Source organism: Chrysochloris asiatica, unplaced genomic scaffold, assembly GCF_000296735.1.
Source record: "Chrysochloris asiatica unplaced genomic scaffold, ChrAsi1.0 scaffold00125, whole genome shotgun sequence".
Classification (NCBI taxonomy): Eukaryota; Metazoa; Chordata; class Mammalia; order Afrosoricida; family Chrysochloridae; genus Chrysochloris; species Chrysochloris asiatica.
In genome coordinates this window covers 2,496,401-2,506,940 of record NW_006408643.1, presented here as the reverse complement: position 1 = coordinate 2,506,940, position 10,540 = coordinate 2,496,401, and the positions used below count along the sequence as shown (strand labels likewise).

At 50.4% G+C, this 10,540-nt stretch overlaps 1 protein-coding gene across 1 annotated transcript; it reads right to left on the bottom strand.

The window, feature by feature from the left end:
- Nucleotides 1-1,907: 1,907 nt before the first annotated feature.
- Nucleotides 1,908-8,824, bottom strand: SLC25A41 (solute carrier family 25, member 41). The gene is made up of 7 exons (XM_006869015.1): nt 8,678-8,824; nt 7,665-7,820; nt 6,904-7,056; nt 6,636-6,743; nt 3,563-3,730; nt 3,328-3,478; nt 1,908-2,092 (listed from the first exon to the last, which is right to left on the bottom strand). The coding sequence occupies exons 1-7, from the start codon at nt 8,822-8,824 to the stop codon at nt 1,908-1,910; spliced, it is 1,068 nt and encodes a 355-aa protein (XP_006869077.1).
- Nucleotides 8,825-10,540: the final 1,716 nt, after the last annotated feature.

Genomic DNA, 10,540 nt, shown 5'->3' with positions numbered 1-10,540 from the left:
CCTCCCGTGCTGTAGTCCGACATGGCGCGGCGGGGCCGGGCCTGGCGCGGAGGCAGAAGCTGAGGAGGCGGCGGCGGCTCAACGCGGGAACAAGGCCTCGCTCCACACAGCCGCGGAGCACTCTGGGAACCCAGCGGCTGGGAAGACGACGAGGGGGAGGGGACCGCCCCCTCCCGCCGGCGGCGTGACGGACGGCGGCGTCCGACCAATAGGAGGCGGCAACCGCTCCCAAGACACCAATCGCGGGCTCTCAGGCGAGCGGCCAATCGGACAGCAGCGAAACACAGTAGGCGGGAGGCGCCGAGTGATCGACGTCTCTGGGAAGCAATGGGTTTTGGGCCGTCTTGGCGGGGCGGGCAAATCGAGGGATCCGAGAGAATGGGAGGCCCAATGAAGCTGGAGTTCTAGTTCGCAGGGCGGCTTCGGGACCGGAGTGACGGCTCGGAAGATCAAGTGGACTGAAAGGATGGGCCTACGCAAGGCCTTTTTAAACGGGCTGGATGGGCACCCAGTGGAATGGTCGTGCCCGCCGCCAATGAGTCCCCGCCGTAGGCGGTTCTAATGAAGATTGCTAGCTAGCTTCACCCAATCCCCGAGAAGCTTGACCTGATGCGTTTAGATTTAGACTTGACTGCTTTACCGGTTAACCAGAATCCTTTTCTAGCCCTTACTTCAAAGCTCAGCTAATGGCTGAGCGGCGGGGGCAGGGCCTAGGTGATTGACGCCACTGCAAACAAATGGCAGTGGAGGAGATAAAGGTGCTTGGTTTTGGTCGAAGCCAGTGGACCCTGGTGTAACGCTGTAGGATAAGCACTGGACTGCTCACCGCAAAGTCGGCGGCTCAAACTCAGCAGCCACTCCTCGGAAACCCTGAACAGCGTCGCTATGAATCAGAACCGACTGGGAGGCACTTATGTGGAAGCAGAGCTGCAGTGGGCGGAGCCGACTGCAAACCGCGAGGGAGGATTGGCGGGAACGAGTGTGAATGGCAGGCTACGTGGGCAATGGTCACGAGACGCTCGAATTCAGGCCTGACGTCTGGGCTAGTGCCCTCAGAGCCTGGTTGGATGGGCCCGGCACGCGGTCTTCTTGAGGCCTGGGAGATCGGGTGTTTCCCCAGGAGTAGTGTGGTGGCCTCAGGGAGAAGGAAGCCTAGAGCTCTCCTGACTCTGGGGTCTAGAGCCCCGCTTCTCTCCCAGGTCATGCAGAATCCCAAGTTCTCGGTTTCCCTGCTGAACTCAAGGGCCCATGGCTGCAGTCTCTCCAAGGACCGAGGGATTCTGGCCTCTTAATTTACCACCTGTCTCTTCCTGTAACGTCCTCAACTCAGCTCGCAGAGCCAGGCAGCCAGACCTCCAATGACTCCATCAGGATTCAGGGTCCTAAAGGAGCTCTGGTAGCATAGTGGTTACGAATTTGGCTGCAAGCTGCAAGGTCAGGAGTTCGAAACCACCAGCTGTTCTGCGGGAGATAGATGGGGCTTTCTGCTCCCGTAAAGATTTACAGCCTCGGAAACCCTGTACACAGGGTCACTATGAGTCGGAACCAACTCCACAGCACATAACCACCAACCACCAACTAGTTCTAGAGACCCCAGGTGCCTAGCTTCCGTCTTGGACCCAATGTCTCAGACACACCGGCAGAAATCATTGCTTTATTCCTGGCCTTTGTTCATTCACCATTTTGCCCTTTGAGCCAAGAACATGTCTCCTTGCTCCCAGCCAGTACAAACTGTAGTCCCGGGCAGCACCTTGGAACGGGGCCTCCCCAATCTCCAGATCCAGGCCCCCAGCATGCGCTGTTTCCAAAAACTGCCCCACCCCAGCGCAGCAGGCCTGAGCCTACAGGACTCTCTGGGGCCAGTGGACATCAGGCCCTCCTGTCCAGTTCCACCCAGAACCTCTTGCCTAGCTCGCTGCAGAAACACCTAGAGTTTTCTTCATAACTTCGTACACCAAGTAGCTGATGCCTCCAGCCGGCAGCACCTTCAGGAGCGTGGGAGTCATGCCTCGGTACAGCCCTGGCAAGCCTTGCTGGGCTAGGATCCGCTTAAAGACGCCACGCATGGTGGGGTGCGAGCCCTCCACGGTGTCTGTGGGGACAGAGCCAAAGTTCAAGGCATCAGAGCCATGGCCCAACTCCTAAGAGACTGAAATATTGGTGGGGTGGAGTGGAACCAAGGCTAGCAGTCTGGAGAGGACAGTTGGAATAGTTGGAAAGGGTTTCAGAGGGAATGGGTTCGTTTGGGGGCGGGGATAAGGGAAGCAGTTGTCAATTAGGTATGTACGCGATGTATGTGCTTTAGTAACTCAAGGACTGACCTCAGATTTGGGGGTAAGGAAATAGTTTTGGAAATACTGAGCTTGAGAGTGAGGACCTTAATAGGGGGCTTTGTGAATGTGCTCAGCTAGTGGGGACGTGGTCAAGGTCAGGGGGTGAGGTATGGGCCTGTTTTGAGGTTTGTGGGTTATTTTGTGGACTGAGTATATCTGGGGTGTTAGATATGAGTTCTCAGGATAGTAGGGGAGTAACTGTGAGTTTTCTAGGGGGAGGTCTAAGGGTCTGACAAAGGAGTGCTGGTGGCACAGTGGGTTAAGCTATCATCAAGATCAGTGGTTGAAACCCACCAACCTCTCCACTGGAGAAAGGTGTGGAAGTCTGCTTCCCATCAAGAGTTACAGCCTTAAAAACCGTTTGGAGCACCTTCTTCTCTGTACTGTAGGGTGGTTGTGAGTTGGAATTGACTCCACAGTATTGGGTGGGTAAAGGTCAGACATGTAAATTGGGGGGCTATTCACAGAACCATTTGAGGGCTATCTGATTTGGGAAGTTGCGTCTTTTGGGGAGTTCATTGCTGAGGTGGGAAGTGCGCCAAGCTGCTAACCATAAAATTGGAGGTTCAAATCTACTCAGAGGCACTCGGGTAAAAAGGCTAGAGATTTGCTTCTGAAAAATGGGCCACTGAGAACCCTCTGGAACACAGTTCTACTCTGTCACATGCCAGGGGGCTTCAAAGAGTTTGTGGGAAAATGGATTTACAAAAGGAATTTTCCTACAAACTCTTTGAAGATCCCTTGTATGGGGTTGCCGTGAATCAGAATCTAAGCGATGGTCAATGGTTTGTTTGGGGGTCTGTGTGGGATCCTGGGCCACATTGTCTAGTAAGTTCGGGAGGTATGCTTTAGTAAGTCCTAAGGACTGACCTCAGATTTGAGGGTAAATATGAGTTTGGGTAGGTTGGGGGCCAGCGAAGGCTGCCAGATCAGATAGGGAGAATGAGGGGTTCTATCTTGGGGCATGTGGTGGCCACCAGGGGACCAGGCTGACCTTGAGCTTGCATCCGGGTGCGCACCAAGGTCAGCGGGTAGCTGGCCATCTGGCCGCAGGTTGTGGACAGTGTCACAGATGACACGCTGACCATCAGGCCATTGGGGTCCTCCACATTTTGGCCTGACTTCCGCCAGAAACTCTGCATCATCTGCAAGGGAAAGAGGGGGCCAGGAGAAGGCTCACGATTGGCCCAAGCCCAGGTCCTTCCATCACCCCAACTGCAGACCCCTACCTTGTAGACGGCCAAGTCGGTGCAAGCATAGGGGATGATGCCCAGCATGTTGGGCAGGTAGCCGCGGTAGAAGGCTCGGGGCCCCTCCTGCTCCAGGATCTGCTGGGCACAGTCCTGCAGCCCCTTGTACTGGCCCGTCCAGCCCAGAGTCAGCCTCGTCTTAAGAACCTGGGAGGACGAAAGAGGAGGAGATTCGTGTTATTTAACCCTCTTAGTGATAGTCATGGAATGAATTGTGTGTGTGTGTGTCCCCAAAAATTGGCATTGTAAATTCTAGCCTCTATACCAAGTGGATGGGTCCTGGGGTGGCATTGTGGGTAAATGCGCTGGACTGCAAAGTTGTTTGAACCGCAAAGTTTGGAGGTTCAAACCCACCCAGTTCCACTGCAACAGACAGACCCGGTGTTCTGCTCCCATAAAGATGGCTGCTTAGAACACCCTATGAGGGCAGTTCTTATCTGTCAACTTTCCCCATAAACTGTGTTAAAATTTCTATTAGTTAAAGTCACCCCGCTTGTGGTATTTCGGAGACGGCAGTAATAAGAAAGGAAGGCAGTGACTCTTAGCAGTGAAGGTGAATCCTATCTTGCAAATGAGGAAATGGAGGGCTCAAGAACACAAAGAGGGAAGCTGGAAACTCCGAGCTGTCTGATCCCTGGATTTGTGTCTGGGATCCACCCCAGGACTCTGAGAGGTCACCAGGAAAGTGGGTGGAGCCAAGCATGCTCTGGGACAGCTCCAGCAGAGCCCACAGGGCCTAATCTGCCAGTTTTCCTGAAGGACCCAGAGATCTCAGTTTTTAGGGAATGTCCCAATATTAAAACAGCGGTGTCTTAACACTTGGTACAAAAGACGAAGCACCTAGAGCGGTGACCAGAATTCTAAGTTGGTCTCTGAGATTCTTGCTCCCTGAAGGAACTGGGATCTATACCCTATAGACTTCCTGTCTCGTTGAGCATGAGTGGGACATGTGACTATGAGCCCTATCCACCCCTGCTTTGTTGTTGTTGTTGTTGTTGTTGTTGTTGTTGCTAAGTACTGTCAAATCGGTTCCAACTCAGCAATCCTGTACAGGGTTTCCAAAGAGTGGCTAGTGAGTTTGAACTGCCGACCTTGTGGTTCCGTGTTTATCCTACAGCACCACACCAGGCCTCCATATATATATATATAGAGAGAGAGATCTGGAGTTCTGGCATGGCGCTGTAGGTTAATGTGCCAAATTGCAAAGCTGTTTGAACTGCAAGGTCGGAGGTTCAAGCTCATGGAGATGATTTTTTTAATGACTACAGTAGCGTAGGAGCTCTGGTAGTGTAGTGGTTACGAATCGGGCTGCGAACCTTAAGGTCAGCAGTTTGAAACTGCCAGCTGTTCTGCAGGAGAAAGACCCTGCTGTACAGGGTCGCTATGGGTCAGAACTGACAACTCCATGGCACATAACTGCAAGGTTAGCAGTTTGAAATTACCAGCTGCTCCGCAGGAGAAAGATGAGGCTTTCTGCTCCCATAAAGATTTACAGCCTCGGAAACCCTGTTCAGGGTTGCTGTGGGTCAGAATCGACTCGACGGCACTTAACAACAACGACGACAACGATCTGACATTGGAGCCTGGTGTGGCGCTGTGGGTTAATGTGTCAGACTGCAGAGCCATCTGAACTGCAAGGTTGGTGGTTCGCTATGGGTTGGAACGGACTTGACAACACTTAACAATAATGTGACATTTGTCTTGGTTCTGTAGAATAATAATTTGAGAACTTTTTGAACTGCGGCCCATACTGAAGGTTGTGGTGCCCTTTGATCTTCATCAGTAAGTATTTGAAGTCCTCTTTGCTTTCAGCAAGTAAGGTTGTAGGTATCATCTGTATGTTGCAGGTAGTTAATGAGTCTTCCTCCAATCCTGATGCCACATTCTTCTTCATATAATCCAGCTTCACGGATGATTTGCTCAGTATACAGATTGAATAAGTATGGTGAAAGAATACAACCCTGGCACACACCTTTCCAGTGTGGATTACACCCCAACATAAAACAAAATTCCTCACAACTGGACCAATAAGCACCATCAGGATAAAAGAAAAGACTGAAGTTGCCAAGGATTTCATTTTACTTGGATCCACAATCAACACCCATGGAAGCAGCAGTCAAGATATCAAAGACAGATTGCAGTAGGCAGATCTGCAAAAGACCTCTGTCAAGTGTCAAAAAGCAAAGATGTCACTTTGAGAACTAAGGTGCACCTGACCCAAGTCATGGTATTTTCAGACACTTCATATGCTTGTGAAAGCTGATCAAAGAATAAAGGAAACCATGAAATTGATGCCTTTAAATTTGGCGAAGAACACAAAACATGCTCTGAAGTCTCAGCAGAAGGAGCAAAGTAGGTAAAATTCAAGCAAAATGGCAAAACTTTGGCTATGTTGTCAAGAGGAATTGATGGCTAGAAAAAAACGTTAAGTTCCATCAAGTCTATTCTGACTCATAGTAACTGTATAGGGTTTCCTAAGAGTGGCTGTTGGGTTTGAACCACCAACCTAGTGGTTAGCTGTCTACTGATTATCCATTTGGTAAACTTGAGGGTCAGCAAACTCTTCAATGAGATGGGTTGACACCGTAGGTGCAACAATACACTCAGCGTTTCTTTCTGGGCATCATTTCGTTCTGTTTAATATAAGGAGGGTCCGCATCAAAAAGGAGGATCCCCCAATGAGATGATTGGCACAGTGGCAGCAGCAGTAGGCTCAAGTGTAGTGACCATTGTGAGCATGGTGCAGGACCGGACAGTGTTTCGTTCTATTTATTGTGCACGGGGTCCCTGTGAGTCAGAACCGATTCGATGGCATCTGACAACAACAATATGCATAGGGTCACCAAGAGTCAGAGCCAACATGATGGCAACTAAGAATAACACAACAACATGGAGAGAATCCCAGTGTTCCATGGGGTTCTCCCAAGAGCTGAACCAAGTGGTGAATGCGCAGCACTCGGCCCAGCGCCTGCAACACGGTCACCCCTCAGTGTGTGGAAACTGCGGTGTGTTTTATCTCATTTCATCGTCTGTGGGGCAGGTCTTCCCTTACCTCCATGGGATTGATGAGTGTCTGGGAGATAGCCACAGCGAGGGAGCCAGCGAGGATACGTTCCTGAAAGGGTGGCGAGCCATGGAGACCGCAGAAGTGATTCTTACACTGGGACAGGAGACAGGAGCGTGAGGGAAGCTAGCTGTCTACTTACCTACCTCAAAGTCACCCCAGGGAAGGGGCCCAGGACTCAGAGGGCAGACGTGTGTCCTTTGATGAAGGACTGGGCTTACGGGGTAGGGACTGGGGAAAGCAGACCTAACCCCACCTGCTCAAAGACTGAGAACTTGATGGCGTATTCAGGAGCGATCTTGAGCACATTGATACCATTACCACGCCATAGGGAGCGGAAGCCCCCCTCTTGGACCATGCTCCGTAGTCCCCCCAGCAGGTTCATGAAGTTGCTCTTGGAGGAGTAGACCTGAGGGTAGAAAGGACCCTGACCCTTTGAGGAGTCTCTTGCCCCATCTGCATTCCCCTCCCTATCCCAGCCTAGAACCCCATTTGCCCCCAGCCAGCCCAGCTCCAAGTCTCTCCCCACCCCAACCCCATTGCATCCTCAGTTCCTCCCATGACTCTTCATAGGATTCTGCAGCTCAGTCCCCAACTCAGCCCCTACTCACGTTTTCATCTCATCCCTCATCTCCTCCCTGGTTCTAATTTGTCTTTAAACCCAGCCAGAGACCTCATGTCCAATTTCCTGGTCCCCTACTCCAACCCTTGTCCAGTGCTGAGCCAAGTCCCTGAAACCATTCTTGCAAGTCCTTCCCCAACTTACCTCCCTGTCTCGTCCATGTCAGCTCCACCGTGATCCACAACTCCAACCTTAACACCAACCCCCACAATCCCCAGTTCCAACCTCCATTCCATCATTATCTCTCTTCAGTCTCCTCCTCCACCTCCAACCCTCATACCTGTCTCCAACATACCCCCAGCCCCATCCTGAACCCCATCTTCACGGTTCCAGCCATCCCCACCCTATGCTGTTCTCAGCAGCTCAAGCACTATGTCCCCTCCCTATGTCCACACCTGCATGTACACTTTCGCTCGGTCCAGAGGGGCCGTGCCAGTGCGTGACACGGCCCCAGCCATGGCTCCTGAAAGCAGAAACTTCCACCAGACTCCCTCCTTGTCCACTTCCAGGACCTCCACTGGGACCATCAGCTGCTCGCCTGTGTCCAGCACCTGTGGGGTCAATCCAACCCCACCCCCTAAGACTCAGTGGGTCCTATGTCCCTTGCCCGGGTGTATCTTCAAGTGCAAGGTCTACCCTGGCCCTCATTGTTTTGCTGTGGCATTCTGGCCAGCTTGGAGGGTGTTATGGATTGAATTGTGTGTCCCTCCAAATACATATTGTAAATCCTAAGCCCAGGTGGTTCATTGTTAAGGTCAGCATTTGGAACACCCCCGCCCACTGCCCACCACCACTCCATCCATTCCCACTCATAGTGAGTACTAGATTTCCAAGACAACAGCAGACAGTCTTCTCTTTCTCCAAGAGAGCGGCTGGTGGGTTTGAACCACCAACCTTGCGGTTATGAGTCAGGTCTTTCTTTGGGGGCAGTAATCCACAGTGCCACCAGGGCTGCTTTCAACCCAGAAACCCTAAGAAGGCAGTTCTACTGTCCTACAAGGCCACAGGAGGAGATCCAGAATCAACTCAAAGGCAATGAATGGATTTGTACCTGTGCTTCTAATCCACTTGGGAATGGGTTTTCCTTGTTCTGTTAATGAGGCAGTATTTGTGTAGGTTGTGCACTGAGTCACTAAAAAGAAACAAGGAACTTCCCCCACTGTAGACATTGGGGGGCTGGGGAGGGAGGGGACGGGAGGGAAGAGAGAATCTTCCCCTAGAGCCAGCGCCCTGCATTTGGACGTCTAGCCTTCTGTGAACTAATAAATATCTGTTTGTAAAAGGTACCCCCTTGTGGTGGTTCTGTTACAGCCGCACCAGGGAACTAAGGTATCGGGGAAGCAGCAGGACAAGCCCCTCTGCAGGGCCAGCTGCGGGTGCCAGGGGGCCTTCTGGTTCCCAGTCTCACCTGCTGTGATGAATGATGCTCCAATTGGTCCTCAGGCACGTGCCCAAACACATACCTGTATACAGGGGCACACCCTGAGTTCTGGGTGGGGGGCAGTGGGGGTAGGGGTGAGCAAGACTTAGGAGGTCTCTCCGAGCAAGTACCCATGGCAGTCTCTGATGGGAGTGACTAGTGCTGGGAGGAGGACCACTTGGGGACAATGAGGTCACAGAAGCTCCTGTGACCTTGCTGGGTGTGGCAGGCAAAATAGTGGTGTCCTTAACACTGTCCCCAGCAAGAAAACCCCTCTGTCTTCAATTCCAACTCATAGCAAGCCTATCCAACACAATAGAACTGCCCCATAGGGAGTCCTGGTGTGGCACTGTGGGTTAATGCGCCAGACTGCAAAGCTATTTGAACTGCAAGGTCGGTGGTTCAAGCTCACCAGCTGCTCCTTGGAAACCCTATACAGGGTCTCTATGGGTCGGAACCGACTCGAGGGCACTTCACAACAATAGGGTCTCCAAGGAATCTGTACAGAAACAGACTGTCATGTCATTCTCCCAAGGAACCACTGGTGACTTACAACCAACAATCTTTTTGTTCACAGCCAAGCACTTAATCACTGCACCACTAATTACACTGTACCTATTACCCAAAGTCTGTAAATCTGCTTCTTGTTGTAACGTGCCGTGGAGTCGGTTCCGACTCATAGCGACCCTGTACAGGGTTTCCGAGGCTGTAAATCTTTACAGGAGCAGATAGTTTCATCTTTACATGGCAAAAAATTTAAAATATATAGTTGCCAATGAATCCTACTCACGGCACCACCATGTACATCAGAGTAGAAGTGTGGCCCATAGGGTTTTCTTGGCTGTCATCTTTAAATCTGGACTATTAACCAAAAAGTTGTTAGTTCAAACCCTCCCAGAGGTGCTTCAGAAGTTAGGCTTGGTGATCTGCTTCTAAAAGGTCAGCCTTGAAAACCCTGTGGAGCACACAGTTCCACTCTTACACTCACGGGATTGCCATGAATCAGGATTGAGAATTCTGGTGTGGTGCTGATGGAAATGCACAGGACTCTTCACTGCAAGGGTGACGGTTCAAACCCACAAGCCGTTCCTTAGAAACTCTATACAAGGTCACTATAATTCGGAACCAACTCCATGTTACTTAACAAAACAAAACAAACAAGCAATATATGTATATGTATATATATATTTATATTTATATAAACAATTTCTGCATGTATAGTATTAACTGGTCTTCTAGTTAATACCATATTATTCAAATTTACGCCCCAACCACTAAGCCAGTGAGGATGAAATAGAAGAATTTTACCAACTTCTTCAAACTGAAATTGATCAAACATGCAATCAAGATGTACTGATCATTACTAGTGATCGGAATGCAAAGGCTGGGAGCAAATTGGAAGGATCAGTAGTTGCAAAATATGGCCTTGGTGATAGAAATGATGCTGGGGAACACATGATAGAATTCTGCAAAACCAATGATTTCTTCATTTCAAATACCTTCTTTAGACGGCATAGGACCTCGCCAGATGAAATACATAGAAATCAAATTGACTACATCTGCGGAAAGAGACGATAGAAAAGCTCTATATCATCAGTCAAAACAAGGCCAGGGGCAGATTGTGGAACAGACCATTAATTGCTCACATGCAAATTCAAACTGAAACTGAAGAAAATGAAAACAAGTCAAAATATGACCTTCAGTATATCCCACCTGAATTTAGAGATCATCTGAAGAACAGATTTAATACATTAACCACTAAAGACTGAAGACCAGAAGAGTTGTGGGATGACATCAAGAACATCATACAGGAAGAAAGCAGAAAGTCATTAAGAAGACAAGAAAGAAGGA

Bases quoted from the DNA above. Each gene is read 5' to 3' on its own strand.
- SLC25A41 (XM_006869015.1), bottom strand. From the start codon at position 8,824: ATGGGTACTTGCTCGGAGAGACCTCCTAAGTCTTGCTCACCCCTACCC. The intron at 7,057-7,664 runs GTGTGGACATAG...TTCTACCCTCAG, and splicing joins GAGCGAAAGTGTACATGCAG to GTCTACTCCTCCAAGAGCAA. The intron at 6,744-6,903 runs GTGGGGTTAGGT...CTCCTGTCCCAG, and splicing joins AGTTCTCAGTCTTTGAGCAG to TGTAAGAATCACTTCTGCGG.